Source organism: Lepidothrix coronata, unplaced genomic scaffold (assembly GCF_001604755.1).
Source record: "Lepidothrix coronata isolate B3197 unplaced genomic scaffold, Lepidothrix_coronata-1.0 Scaffold1, whole genome shotgun sequence".
NCBI classification, from domain to species: Eukaryota; Metazoa; Chordata; class Aves; order Passeriformes; family Pipridae; genus Lepidothrix; species Lepidothrix coronata.
In genome coordinates, this window is record NW_016690181.1 from 12641019 (window position 1) to 12656974 (window position 15956).

At 41.0% G+C, this 15956-nt stretch overlaps 1 protein-coding gene across 1 annotated transcript in view; it reads left to right on the top strand.

Moving 5' to 3' along the window:
• The first annotated feature begins 341 nt into the window (after positions 1–341).
• The window catches only part of KCNQ1 (potassium voltage-gated channel subfamily Q member 1), a 342106-nt gene continuing 326491 nt past the window's right edge, over positions 342–15956 (top strand). The window contains exon 1 of the mRNA XM_017813948.1: positions 342–739. Coding sequence (XP_017669437.1) covers positions 342–739 — 398 coding nt within the window. The remainder of the gene's footprint in view (positions 740–15956) is intronic.

Genomic DNA, 15956 nt, shown 5'->3' on the forward strand with positions numbered 1-15956 from the left:
CACAGGTGGAGGTCAGAGTGACGCTACAGAGCGTGTGATTTGTTTTGAGCGTGACACGGAGGGCGGTCCGGACACCACCAAGGGCTGCCCTCCCAGCCCGTGCCCTCGGGGCAAGGCTGGGGTGCCGCCGGCAGCGCCTCCCGCCGGGCAGCACCGGGACTGCGGCGGGGACGGGCCCGCCCCCGCCCTTGCCCGCACCTTTCCCGTTGGGAGCCGCCCCGCGGGGGCCGGGCCAGCGGCGGCGGCGGGACAGGGCGCTCGGCGCCGGCCGCAGCTCCCGGGGCAGCGCAGCGCAGCCCCGACACCGCCGCGCCGCCAGAGCTCCCCCGGCCGCCCCAGCCATGTCCTCCAGCTCCCCGCCGGGCGAGCCGAAGAGCCGCAGCCTGGGCCGGCTGTCGCTGCCCAGGAGAGGCAGCATGACGCCCGGCAAGAAGCCGTCGGCGCTGGAGCTGGCCGAGAGCACCCCAAACGCCCACTACGCCCCGCTGTCCGCCCCGCAGGGCGGGCAGGCTCCGCCGGGCTGCGGCGCGGAGCCGGTGCGGGAGCGGGCGCCGCGGCTGCGGAGCGAGGTGGTGATGGTGAGCGCCGACTGCCCGCGGCCCCCCGTCAGCCTGGACCCCCGCGTCTCCATTTACAGCCTCCGCAAGCCCCTGCTGAGCCGTAGCAGCGTCCAGGGCAGGGTCTACAACTTCTTGGAGCGGCCCACGGGCTGGAAGTGCTTCGTGTACCACTTCACCGTGTGAGTACCGCCCCGCTGCCGCCGGGCACCTGCTCCGCGCCGCGCTCCCGTTACAGCCGCTGGACCGGTCCCCTGCAGCGGGGGCGCCGTCCCGGCGCGGCCGGCCGTGTGGGGGGCTCCGGGGCCGCCCCTCACCTGCATCCGAGGGGCCGTCGTGTCCCCTCCCTACCTCCCCCCCACGGGGTTCGTCCTCCCTGCGGAGGCTTCCAGACCAGCTCGGTGCTCCTGGCTTGAACATCCTACAGATACAGTCTTTTGGGCTGGGTGGGGTTTTTTGTTTGTTTGTTTGTTTGTTTTAAACAGCTGTGAAGTAAAACAAAAGTCACGCTCCGGGGGAAAGTTTCTCCTTTTCTTTTTTTTTTTTTTTTTGTTTTAAACAGCTGTGAAGTAAAACAAAAGTCACGCTCCGGGGGAAAGTTTCTCCTTTTCTTTTTTTTTTTTTTTTTAATTAGAAATGCGGTATTGCCGTTCAGGAGTTAGGTGTACTTCTCAGGTAAGGCAGGAGCTGGCTCCAGGCAATTTTGTTCAGGTTACCCTGGGAGTTGAAATAAATTGTTCACAATGGATGTGGAAACGAAGTAGGTAATAGTGTCATCCATTCTTTACTAATTTTCGGTACAGTGACATCTATATGATGCCAATGCTCACTGCACAGCACCAGTTTCTAACCGAACAGGTGTGTTATCAGTGCTGCAGCCCTGTCAGAGGAAAATGAGGGGCAGGTGATGCTCGTTTTCCTTGCCTCTTTTATTGCCCCTTGCTCTAACTTCTTGTGCTATCGGGTACGAATGCCATCACTGTTATTTTTAGACAGGAAGGAGGTGATGTTTGGAGGGTGTTGTTTAACTGCAGGCAGGTTTAAAAACGTTTTGGCTCTAATATTGTCTGTGGAGTGCAATGTCCAACCCGAGCCAGCGCATCGTAGGTCTGTGGTGCACAAGCATCTTGGCAAGTGCTTCCGTGAGAAATCCATGCTTTTTAATCGAGGTGTTGCTGAAGGCTTGCGTGACCCTTGGGCAATTGGTGGTATGTTGAATATAGGTAATAAGGTCAGGTAGAAATGTGTCTGTTTATTGTATGCATGCACAAATATATATGTCTATGGATATCTATTACATATATATATATACACGTATATATATGTACTTATTACAACACCTAGAGGTAAAGACATTTTATGGTCAAAAGACATTAAAGTCAGTTTTTATGATCTAGTTATTTTATTCTGATTTTAAATTCTATTTCTAAGTAACTATTATTTAAGGTCAATTCAGGATTGTGTGCTTCTATGCCACATTTGAGTATTCTGGAGTCTTTAGATCATCAGGTTAAGTAGTATCAACTTTTATTTTAGTGGAGGGAAAACAGGTGTCATCTGAATGTATGTAATCAGGAGATGACTGTGTGCAACTGCTGAGATAATTGTGGGCTCCATTCTCTTTGGCATTATGATAATGCCATTAGATGACAAAATGACTAATGGCCATAAATATGAAGTGCCTAATAGTTGTGGTTGAACAATGTAAAACACTTTCAGGAATCAGAATTCCTTTCTTTTTTTCCTTTCTTTCCTAAAATGGAGTTTTAGGCAGCCATCTTTTATGGTTTCTGACCTTTCAGGTGTCTCAAATTATGTATAGAAGGGACAGTAAACTGTGTTCAATATTGTAAATAATCTTCTCTAAATCTAAACTGTGAGCCTAGAAAACATCTGTAAAACAAAAATCAAACCAAAAATGGTTGTTCCCTTTGTCTGCCTAAGGTTCTAGTTTGAATTTTAACTTCCTCCCCCCCAAGTATTAGCAGTATGGGTTAATCCTATCTATGTAAGAATTAAGATTTTGTAATTCTACTTTAAGAGACTGTAATATGTATAAATCCGTCTCTCCCCCCAAAACACACTTATCCATGGTGTAATCATTAGCCCCAGTGTTTCCCCTCTTTCCAGAAGAACTCTTCTGATGCAGTGACGAATGATAGTGGCAGTAAATATTCTCAAGCCGCTTACTAAGCATTGTTCAAGTTCCTTAGGGCACTGAAGAGACAGAAGAGAGTACTAACACCCTTGGATGTTTCTTGCAAGGCCATGTGCAAATACCATTTAGGCAGCCTCACTCTGATTCCCACCAGCAGAGGGAATTGAGGCTGTACTGTTCCCAGCCATCCCAACTTCTGTTTGTTTTTGTGGTACATAAGCTTATACTTTTTGTGCCCATTAAATAATGTTTTAAGTTACTGATCTTTGGTCCATACTTCTCCATCTCTCTTTCTGAGCTCCCAAAGGAGCTCCTTCTATCCCAAGTAATGCTCTCTTTTGAGTACAGGACATACCAGCCAGGTGCTGAGTATTGGCAGATGAAGAGTGGCTACAGAACAGAAGTTTGTTACAACTGATGAGGCAGGTTTTTCTGATTTGGAGAAGCTGTTGTGTCTCATCATCTACTCTGGAGAAAGCATGGGACCTGCTTTGTGCTAACAGTTGGCTACAAGGGAGCTGGAAAGGACTTGGAGTTATAAGACACACACACTGTCATGCATGTGCTTCTTTCACACTGGAGGAAGTACTTGATTATTCTACTGTCAACATACAAACAGTCATTCACAGAATGCTAAGCTGGGTTTTACCTCGTGGCATGCAAGGACCCTGGTGTTTGTCTTTCCTGCCCAAAGGAATTTAAGAAACTGAAGTCGTTTGCCTGCTGTCTTTTTGACTCTGTCTGCCTCCTGCTTTATTCTTGGGGCTCTCAGCTGCCTGAGATATCTTGGTCGCTGTCTTAAATGTTTCCAGGGGAAGGAAAGAACTGATGTTAAATCAGAGCTTAAAGACCTAAGCTGAGTAGAGGGTCCTGATCTAGCCAATGATGGGAGCAATGAGCACTGGGGGCTTCTTCATTTCCTTTCTTCTGCGTGGTGCAGAGTGCGTGTCTGTGTTCTTAAATATATGCTCAAAATACTACAGTTAGAAACAACTCCTACAACAGTCCATGTAACTTGTTCTGGACCTCTATCTCTGGCTGGTTGTTAAAACACTATTTATCAAGCGATAAGAGCTACATCTACTGATTGCCTGTCACACCCTTTTCCTGCTCAGGAATCTTAGTCAAGTGGTATGTAGAGTACTAATAGCTAAGAACTGATATTCAGAATTGATTTTTCTCGGGTTTATATTATATTGTTTGGAAAAGGGAAGTTGAACACCAAACTTTAATCCACAGATTCTGTGTTGGGATGTTTGTTTCATATTGTTTTGATTGCTGTATGTTCTGGTGAGCAACAAAACCTTTCGTGTTCCCTTGACTTAAAGGATGGAATCTGGTTATCTTGTACAGCAACAAATCAGGCCAATTACCTGTTTACTTTTGATTTGTTATTTCTTTCAAAAGCTTTCTGAAAAACCTATTTTCCAGTATGCAACCTATTTTCTCTCTCTTGTTGATGTTTTTAATCTTCAAGGGTAATTTGACATCAATCTCTGATTAAATCAATTTAGAAAAGTGTTTTCTAAGAGTTTTTCTTATTTGATCAGACCATAGAACAGAAAATCTCACATGAACAGAATAGGAAATCAATTACTGTGCCTCATTTATATTAGATTGTTGGAGGCTGGGGTAATAGTCTTTATGGGGAGAAGGAATGGATAATTGGCTATTAATTTACCACTCCAAAAACCTGCTTAAAAATACTAGCAGAGATGATAGAAACTTTTATTTCAGTTACGTGACTTGGTTTGATTTTTGTAATAAATTTCATTCAAATAGATGGAGTATGTAGTATATGTACACTTAATTTTACCAGTGCAAGTAAATTGTGCTCCATGGCTAAAGATTTACATGCATGACTTCTGCAAACACAGTTGGTGGTTGCTTGGAAACTTGGGCTTTGCAAGCAAGAGCTTGCCCTGTGTTGTGGCTGCATGTATGGTAATGTCCTGCCAGAGCCACAGAATCCGCCTTGGCTTTCAGAGGTGAGGGAATGACTGAGAGCCACTGTTCTCAATGACCTTCCAAGCTAGGGCATCTTATCATACTTATCATAGTAGTGCACCTTGAGATAGCAGCTTTGAGAGGTAAAATGGTTTGTGGCCTTAACGAATCAAGTTTTCAGGCTCTGTGAAGAGAGGTGGAGGGACAAAAGAAACTGAAATTCTGTCCTCATAGTGGCCTGCTGAAATTCTTGGACTCTGTCCGAGTGTTGGAAATGATTGTAAAGAATAAGTGAAGATGTCAGATGTTTAAAAGAATTATTTTATAATTAAGTGCTCGAGGGAAGAGCTTCTTCTCACCCTCTTGAGTTTAAAATAAACATCTTAAAATGTGCCTAAAGAAACTGAACTTATTAATTGATTTCTCTTGTTCTCACTATGACAAATAATGACTTCTGGCAATGTTGGCTCCCCGTGTTCTTTGAAGTGTTGGCTGTAACCAGAGGGAACAATTTGGGAACTGATGGGCCATTAGTCTGTTCCAGTGTAGCAGCTCTCCTTTGTTGCCATGCAAGATAATCAGCTTCTGTCTTATCTCTGCATTCGTGTACCTGGTTCAATTTACTTTGCCTTTGTATAAGTTTGATTTAATCAACAATGATTATCATTGAGTTTGTTCGAATCTCAAGTTGTTTACATAAGCTTGGACTGGCCAGTTGTTGGGATTTGGAAAACTGGTCTCTAGAAACAGACAAGCTCTCAGAAGCGTGGCTGCGTGTGTATGCATGTAAAGATAGGAAGTGAGGGTAGATAGAATATACCAGTTGCTTGAATCGGGACTTGGAGTAATCAGTTATTAAAGGTAATGCAGTGTTTACAAAATGCTGTTTACACACAGTACTGTGAGGAAGAAGCATAACTCCAACTTAAAATCCCAGGTTTGCCATGTTTCCAGATGTACTGCAAACATAATTCCAAACCTACTGGTTCATACCTGTATAAACTGTTGAGGAGGTAAAAAAATCCCTAAAATAATTAGTGTGTGCACTTGCTCACACACAATTTTTCTTTCAGACTAAAGAAACCTGCAAACAAAAGTATTATGTTTTTGGCATGAATATTTGTATGTTTAGAAATTTTTGTGGCTTGAAATCAGACTTCAGATTATTCCTTCTGTTTTAAAAAGGAGATATAAATTGTCCAAAGTAAGCATGGCTTTTCTAAGTGGAAGGAAAGAAAAATACCTTAGTCGTGTTTTTTTTTGCTGCTGTCAATAGCAAGAAGACCCAGGTTTAGCTTTTTTTTTGTCTCATCAAGACTGAGGTAGTTTAGCTGAGGTCAAATTGGCCCCCTCACTTTGTCATATTTGAGAGAGAAATTATGATTCTTGTCAGGCAGAGGCTGATGTGAACAATGTTTGCTTTATTTCTCTGTCTTTTGTCTATGAGCTCCTGTTGCTTGCAATACTATATTTTAGTATTTATACTAAAATTTATTTATACTCCCACCTCTTCATGCTATATAATTGTAATAATGGGAATCTGCCACTTTGTCACTTCACGGTTTCAAAAGCATGGTGGGTTACAGCTGTGCAGTGGCTTAAAACAAATCTTTGAGGTCGCACACATGCTCAAAGACTACAGTTGGGAAAAATGAAGTGGAAACAAGGTGATACTTGTAGCTTTTCCCCCTTCCCTTCCTCATCCCTACTCCAGAGTCTAGCGTTTTGATTTGCAGCTGAGTGAACATCTTTGCAACCTAACAACTATGTATCTGTCAATGTGCTTGGTAACAGTTTTATCTGAGATGAAAAGGGATTGGAAAGGTGACTTTATGTATTTCAGAGGAGAGAAGACCATTTGCCTGCCCCATTATCATAGCTGGTTGTACACATAAGACAGTGTGCTCATGTTTAGGAGTTGCTGTTGCAGGGTCAGTCTAGTTTGCTGATCAGCCAGATAGTGAAGCTTGGAGTCTTGGCAGATTCTGGATGCAGGTGAGGTCGAGAAGTGACTTAAGGGTTTTGCTGCTCCCTCCTTTCCTGCTGCATGCTGCAGTGCAACCTCTCAGCTACAATATTGCACAAAGATTCTTCTTTGAGACTTGTGTGATTGAGATAGTTTGGGTTGACCAGTACACAGCTTTTCTCTCTTGCCATGTTTCCCAGTCTGTAACTCATCAGAAGTGTCATTTTTGTTGTGGACTGTCTGGCTGTCTTGTAACTAAGACCAATCCAAGTCCATGAAATGAAGACCTCAGGAGTGGCAATGCAGTTACAGGTCAGAAAGGGTCCCCATTTCTCTCTCCCAGTGGGACAGTGGAAGTGCTCATGTTAAAAAATGCAGATACGAATAACTGCATAGTTGACTAAACTTGGATATGTTTTTTCATTTTTACTTAATAATTGACTGTCATCAGAAATAAAAGCAGTATCAGAAACCGTATCCTCTCAAGGTCATCAGGAGTAGTTAGTGCCCTGGAAACCACTTTAATTAAACCACCATCTTTACATCATTTGTTGCATTCAGTGATTGCTGCATGAAAATTACCATGGCACTGTATTTTGATCATTGAAGAGGAAGGAAGGTGAAAAGCTAGATATCTTCCAACTAAAATGCCTTTTGATGGCACACAGTACCTCTAGCAGTAATTGAGAAAATTCTGTTTCTGTTCTGATTAGCGTGGCTACTTGAAAAAAATGTTGAGTAAAGGAAGTTCTGTGGAGGGAAAAGAGACTTTGTAATTGTACTGATATTCAGATTTTCTAATAACTAATGGAAGCAGAAGGCTGTAAACTGGTGAACGCTAATGCTCAGTGAAGACAGATTGTGTGCAGTGGAAAACAACTCTGTGAAATGCACACATAAAAGTTATGAATTTTCTTAATTTGGGCAGGCTTTCCTGGGGATAGGCCTTCTCTGTTTTCCTATCATCCTTCCAGTATGACATTTCACATCCTTCTCTGGTATTTGCTTTCCTCCAGGAAAAGAATTATTCTACCTTTAAAAGTTGCACATGAATGATCTTAAAAAAACCAGTAAGTGCAGTATTCACATCTCTGTATATCTGTCAAATGGTTGGTTGGGCAGTTCTGGCACACTTCCTCGCCCTGGCTCTTCAAGTGCCAGGGAAAAACTGTGCAAGGCTGTGTAGATAGGCCTCTTTCAAAACTTTCATTGCAGCTGAATCAAGGATAGAGTTGAGATTCAATTGCAGTGAACTAATTAGGCTGAGCTCCAAATGCCTGAGTGCTGGATGTGTTACAAACAACGGTGCCAACATATGCTGTAGGGAACTATGCACAGGCACAGTGCTTAGCTGACTTTAAACTTGGCAGTACCTCATTAATTTTGTGTGTTAATAGATTGTTTAATGTGCATTAGTGGCCGAACACAAAAGCTGTGAACATTTGCTCATTCAGTTCCAGATGGAAAATAGTGTCTTGTTGGGGGCAAGGTGTTTTCTGCCTGCCACCAAGAGGTCCAACACGTTTCAAATGTCTTGGAAAGTTGCCAGATGTAAATAAACCTGAGGGGTAGGCTGAGTTACAGAAGAAGAATGCACAGATTGGTGAGGTTTTAGGTAAGGGACTAGCTCTCCTCATACAGTCATGCTTCATCTGGCATAATGGCCTGTGAGAACCACCAGTGGTGGTGATGGAACAGCACATGTATTTGCGAGCCTCTGCTCTGGCAGTAGTTACTGTATCTTGCCTCCTACCAGAAAGATATATATGTGAGTGAGTGTGTGTGTGTGTGTATATATATATATATTATAACAGAGGGAGTATTCAATGCTTTAGTAGTCAAATTTAATTTTACTATGTGTTTTTAGACTGTGATTTTAGTTTTGTTGTTTGTTTTTTTTTATTAGGAAATTCGAAAGCTTCTCTAAATCAAGAGTTTTCTCTGGTTTACAGATTGTGCATATCTGGAGGACTAGAGAGGTGCTTGGTGTGAGCTTTTTTGCAGATACGTGGCTTTACTTCTTCTTTTTCCTACTTTGTGGTACAGAATAGTAAAAAAAGCAGCTATTTTCTGTGTTCAAGGAGCTGTAAGAAATTGCACACAGTGGAAACCAGGGCCTGGGTAAATAAGTATAGTGTAAGTACTTTGAAAAAAAAAAAAAAAAAACAGCACCAAAATCCCCAAAACAACAACAAAACCCACACAAAACCCGAAAGTACTGTCCCACATTTCATAAATGGTAGTTTCCTTCCTTAACAGCCATGCTTTACCTCAGAAAATGTAGAACCTGGAAAATTTACAATAGAAAATGGACAGACACGGGATAAGCCAATGATTTATTAAAGCTTAGTACAAACACTATGACAAAAGCCAGGTTTTATCTCTGAACTGCTTTAATGTCAGAACTGCCAGTTGTGTAAGATAATGAACACACATTTTCTCAAAATGACTGAATCTACATGGGGACTTTTTTCAAGGAATACATCAAGCACTAAATCTGCAGCCTTGAAATTTTATCTTTTTGAAAGCTTTAAACTGCCAGAAATAGGAAATTATACTGCAAGTCATTAGGTAGCCTTTAGATATTCCTAGCAATGTGCCCAGAGTAGGTATTTTTATTTTTTCCACATGTTCTTCAGAATCAATGTGATGTTTTAATATTTTATGAAAAATGTTAAAGCCAAAATAAACCTAGGACAAGGCTTCTGCATCCTTTAAAGTTTCTTCTGCTTCTGCAAATATTGATCTTGATCTTTGAATTTCATATTAAAGTTTTCGGTAGGAACATAAATCTCACTCGTGTTTTGCTAATGCCAGTGGACTTATGAGATGTCATTTGACAACACAGTTTTGTCATATTTGTAGTAGAAAACTGAATTTTTTTACTCCTAACTATAAAATCCTTCTTCCTTTGCATTCTGCTGGGGTTATTTAAAAACTTAATGCATTGTTACAGAACTTGACTAATGCTTACTTCAAATGTGAAGTGTTCTTACTGAACTAAGATCTTGAAATAGTAGATCTCTGTTTGTCCTAACAAGTTTGAGCTCTTGTTCATCATCTACTAGTTTTACTCTAACACATCCTTAAAAACATAGAGCATACATTTTCTTTTGCAATAGGGAAGTATAATACATTTGTTGAAGTAATATCTGTTTTGATTACGCAAGAAATTATCATTAACTTCACTATGTGAACAGCTATTTGCTTTCCAGTGGGAGCAACTAGTAAAGATAAAAGGTAAAGACCAGTTAGAAAAGATAAAAACTTCTATACTCGTCTGCAAAAATAGAGCAATTAAAATTATTTGCCAGAGACATTGTTCACAGGATATGTAGAACTCAGTTACAATTATTTTATTTAAAATAAGTTATTTTTTTCTGAAAGACTAAGCATCTTAGAACGCTAATTCTGTGAACTTTTACTTTGTCCAAGTGACTTTTCTCTTGGCTGTAATAAATAAATCACATAGGTTTTTTACCATCTTGACAGCAGTTTTGTTGTAGATTTCTGAAAATTAGTGGTCTTCCCTCTGTCCCTTCCAACTTGCATGTGTTTTAGACTGGGCAAGAACACAGGCTTGTCTCTTCTGTTTAAACCAGAGTGTGGTCACACTCGCAGTAGGTTGCTCACTGACAGACAGCAGGCTGGAACTGACACAAGGAGACTGGCAGGCTTGGATGTATATAAATCCAGTCCTCAGAGGTTGTTGGTTTCCTTTGAAAACCTACAATGAATCCCTGAAATCTTGGAGATACATTTAACTTTTTTCCATTTTTAACAATATTTTTTCGTTGCAGTGTTAAGATTACATACTTCTACATGGGTTGGATAGTAAAGAAAATTGGATCTCATAGTTTGAGAACAGAATGTAAATCACCCATCAGATTACTTCCTTGGATCCTCTCCAAAGACACTAGGTTTAATACCAGAGGCATGGTATTGGTGGCAAAGATTACAGAAACCTTGCTCATCCCTAATATGACAAAGGTTGCAGTCTTTGTAATGAATGTGTTTTCCTTCTGCGAAGAAAGGAATTGCCTTCAGAGAATATGTTTGTTCCTGCAGCAGCTATTCCCTTCCCAGCAAAACCATGTCAATTGAAAATGGGCTGGAATTGGCTGGAGTCTTCTTTTTCACAATAACCCTTGAGGGCACCATAGTCAAACTAAGAGTTGAAGTAAAGGTTCCTCATCTCTTGTACAGATGTTGACAAGTAGAGCAAAGGAGAATGAATGCAGGAAATAGCTGCTACTGTTAATCTCATTCTTACACCCTTCAAATGTCTGTGCCCAATTATCTGCCCAGGGCAGTGGAGATAGGAGAAGCGACAAGAGGAAAGATCTTCCATCCTGTGGCCTCAAGAAGTAGAGAACACCCTGTGCTGATCCTGTTAAGAATCAGTGACTGTTGTATTCTGCACAACAAAGGCTTTATTTGACCTTTTCAAACTTCATATTTTTTCCCTAATATTCATCCTAAGTAGATGTAGTTGAGGCTATTATTTGTTTTTCACTCTTTTTCTTAGAAGACACTAAAGTGTGGTCAAACCTGACAATGAGTAAGTAACTAAATGTGTATTGCTTTATTGTGGTGTGAGTAAACTTCATGTAATTGTATGCTGTTATCCTACTCGTGACCCAAAAAGTTTTGATAGTGGATTATCTTAGCACTTCACACAAAATAAACCTGCTCACTTGATGTTTTCTATGTCAACAGGTCATCCAGCACCCTAGTGCTAAGCTGTCTGGGCATCCTGTTTCAACAGTATGTAAAGTATGAGAGGCACAGACATCTAAATGTTACACAGTCATGTCAGTTGTGTGCCTTCGTAGTTCTGTTTATTCAAGATAGCTCTTTGTAGCTTTTATTTAATATAATGCTCTTATTTAGACAACTGCATTTGAACTGTAGAAATGAAAAAAATGCTACCAGAATGAGGGAGAGAACAAAGCTTTCAGATTTTGCAGGTTTTGCAGCCAAATGCGAGGCTGTAGGTGTACTTGTGTTAATGCTCACCCTTCTTGGGCGTGTGAATTGCTTGTTGCACGTTGATTGTCAAACACTGAGGTTGCCTCCTGATCACTGCTGTGGCAGTCTTTTGTTGTGTGACTTTAACAGAAGACATTATACTTCCATCAAAGCTCACTGTAAAGTGAGACTAAGGAATTGAACAGTCTGTGCAAAAATGTGATATGCTACGAGAAGAGCATAATCTCTAGAAGTTTTCAGTGGATCGTATCTGTAAGAGTAAAGGGACACTAGCTTATACCTCTTACATAAAAGAGTGGAGATAACATTCAAGCAGGTTTTGATATTAGCCATTAGCCTCTGCTGAGGTGAGGTCTCCTTCTTCTGAGGAAAGTTTTATATCGCATACCTTTCTCTTCAAAGAAACAGAGATCGTTTCAGGAATTTTATTATCTCTGTTTGTCATTATTGAAATAATATGTCTCAAGCCGTGTGGCGTGTAAAAGAGACTTTGTATTCTGCTGAATTTTAGTCATCAGTGGCTGTGAAATACCACAGCCAACCATGGGAAAATTGTGTGACTTTAGGACTGGAACTGAAAGCAGAAATTAAATCAATTGTAGTTAAGTGTCCCATAGGCAGCAAATGATTAACCAGAATAAAATTTGACTGCACCTCTGAGATTAGCACTTACCTTATAAAATAAAACTAGCATTATAGGGCATGTCTTTTAAAATGTATTTAGTAATTGAGCTCTGCTTTGAATAAGTGCTTTTCTTATATAGTTAGGATACAGCATGGTAGTGAAAGTAGTTTCTTCACTTTTCCTGGTTCTTGCATTTATCTAATGATAAATGTAGGGAAGAATGAAGTGTTTTTGCAGGATCATTGTAGGGACAGTGTTGTTGCAATCAGGGAAGATAAATAGTCATGGGAAAGCCAGACCATGTATGCTTTAGTTCCCCAGTGTAGACGTGACTGCTTTATAGTAATGAACTGAAATAAGTTTGAATTCATGGAATGAAATGGAGAAGAAGAGCTTAGACACTAAGGAATAAGGACTGCCTGTAAATTTACTTCTTCCTCACAACTCCTCTGGGTCAGCTTTACTGGCTGCTTTATACCACTTTTTATACAGAAGAGGAGAAGAAGAGATTAGCTCTATCAGCACCCATGGACCTGAATGAAACAATGAGATTTACCAGCTGTAACTCTCTCTGCTTCCTGTCTCTACTACATTTGATACTAGTCAACTAGGTGGTTTTAAAAGATGTGTCTCCACTGCTCTCCTAGACTGAAATGTGGATTATAATTAAGCAGTACCTCTTAGATCAGCTTGGATAAGCATGAAGGTAGAGAGAACATATATGCAAACCCTGCACTTGCGCCAACTGATGGAGTGTGAGTTGGTTCTGGCCCAAAAGCTTGACAGCCACAACAGTTTAGAGTTGTGCCTATGCTAACAAAGGGCTTATTAGCATAGGTAGACACTAACAATTCTAGTTGGGACCAAAGCTGGCACTGAGCCTGACAGAGGCTGTGACTGCACCTAACTGGGTAGATACCACTGCTATGTACTATAACATAATCTTCTAGACCAGGGATCTCCACACTTTCTATGTCTTTACGTCACTGTAAAGACAAGACTGTACTGTGTCTTTCCCGGCACCGTGGGAATATTCATGGCCTCTGGGGTAAAGTGGCAGTACAACTAGGTAGTCAGTCTGTACTTCTGAGTCCACCCTGCCCTAATACTGCCCTAGTACCTTGGGGCACTTTGCTTTTGCTACCCCTGGATATGTGTTAGTACAGTGGCATCAGGTACTGGCCAACAACTGTATCATACATAAGGTTTCAACCTTCTTCCCCCCTGACTCACAAGTTCAATGGAAGTTGTAGGCTGTTTGTTCTAGCTGTGGTGAATAACACAATCTCACTGCTCTCTCCCCTGGCACCCGCGCTTATCAGCATTGCTGTGGCTCTGTGAAATCACAGTGGTGTTTGATTTAGGGGGAAATTGGCACCTCTCTGACAAGTGCTGGAATGTCCCAGCCTGTCCTTGGGGTGTTGTTGGCATCTTTCACACCAATAAACCCCCAGTCAACAGTCTTGATCATGGGCAAACACCAGCCAAGTGCACAAAAGCGCTTATCGCCTGTTAGGCTGTGCATTCATAAAAAGCAAAGTCATAAAAACCTTCCGTGGCTGGCAATTCCAGAGCTTGCTGTTGGACTTGAAAAGAAATCTTGAAGAACAGAGGCTTCTTATCAATTTTAATTGCTGGGCAGTGGAGAGCTGCCGATTGTTTAACGTCATCTGGTATTATCAACTCTGACACTGTGTTAGAAAGATGTTTCTAGTGAGCAGCATTCTGTTGAATGTAAAATTAAATTCGACAGAAATACTTCATTTTCAGGAAGAACTCGGGTTGAACAATTGAGTCCAACAGGTAAAGAAATGCAAAATGGAGTGTTAAGAACAGATTGACTGGAGTTGCTTAGGGCGGTGTTAAGATGTTGAATTTTAGACAGTTTTTTCAAACTATGGATTGTAATTACTTTGCATTGCTGTTGAAACTAAGTTCTGTGTTACCGATCCTTTTAGGTTGCATTTTTAAACTTTGCAGTAGTGCCTATGCATTTATACTAAAAATAGAAATGTCAGAGTTAATGTTCACTGGGTGGTTCTATATTCATGCCACACACTTAAAGCCAAAGTTTTTGCCACCTTTAGGGAACTGGGCTAGAGGTAAAATCACTTTGAACAGTTGCATCAGCATTTGTAGATGGCTTTGCCTGTGAGATTTTGTTTTTGAAGTCAGCTTGCTGGATTTGAGCAGAAATCAAATTACATGTGGGTCTACAACTGCATCAGTATAAACTGGTAGATGTGCAGGTTTTTGAAATGCCAAGCAAGCGTTTTAAATGCAATTAAAAATGCATCTGTGCTACTTTTAAACAAAATAGAAGTAAGAAAACTCCTTGGATTTTAATTTGAGAATTACTGTGGAACTGCAACTTTAATGCAAGAAGCTGATATGGAAAAAATGTGTACTTTATGGCAGCTGCCAGGGAGCAGATTGACAGCAGGTAGTTAGGAATAGCTGCATTGGAAGCACCTTCTCTGATCTCAGCTGTACCTCCTAAGTAGCAGATGTGTCCCATCTGTGGGACTGTGGTTTTCACGCATGGCTAGGGAAGATATGTTGGAATGTCCCTAACTGACTTGGAATGAGACCTGCATTCACTTGCTGTCTGTAGCAGCTTTGAAAGTCTTAAAATGAGACCTGACCAGAAATAACCAATTCTAGGAGTGTGACTGGGGCTGTTTGCATTTAATGCTTCATCCTTTTGTTGAGATGGTCAAGGAAACTCCTTGTTTTGATGGGTAATTTGTTTGCAACTGTCTCTTGCCAAAGACGTGTAGACAAACTGGGGAAGGGGAAGAAAAATCATGTGTAAAACAGTCCTGTTGGCACCTAAAAGAGGTGATCTTTATTTATAAAAGAGGACATCTTTATTTTGGTGCCACACATTACATGTAAAGAATAGATGCATTACCTCTCCTACAAATGTGTCTGGCTGTTCATGTGCTGTTCTGATGTCTGGTAGGTGAAGTACCATATAAACACAATTTCTCTATTTTTTTGTTTTTTTTGCATGTGTATCTGTCTCCATTTGAAATTCTTTCTTCTTCAATGTTTTTGTTTCTCTCTTTTTATTTTTTTTTTTTGTGTATGTTTGTACTTGAACTTCTTTAGACTTTTAGGAGAGCAGTTGTGTATCAGATTAGGAAAAGCAGCAATGAGAAGCTAGAGCAATTGTTTACTTTCTGTGTTAAAGTGTGTCCACACTTGAAGTGGAAGGAAACTGCTTTTCCTTGTTGCCAGGATTCTAGTGTTGGTTTTGTTTTTTTCTTTTTTTTTTTTTCTTTTTCCTCCAGCATGAGGAATTTCATAGTTGAAACTGCTTTGGCTTATGAAATGCTGAGCTATTGATGTCTCTATAGTTAGCTTATGGAGAGGAATGCTCCTGCTGGAGTAATGCCTAGCCAAGCTCTTGCTGGCTGGCTACTTGTATGTGATTAAACAGAAGCAGGAGCTGCAATCAGTCAGTTTTCAAGTGGTCACCGGTTCAAGTCTGTTAGTTCAGAGTACCCTGTCAGTGTTACTACACTGCTGCCTTTGCTTAGATGGATAGGAGGTGTGTATGTTTTCACTTCTCACCTGGATTTTTCTTTACTGTTTCCTTGTATTTGTTAGCTTTTATTTTTCTCACTAAATAGCTAATGTTTATCATTCAAGGAAAATCTTTCCAAGCATTCACAGTTCTAGCCAGAGAATGGATTTGCAGTTTAG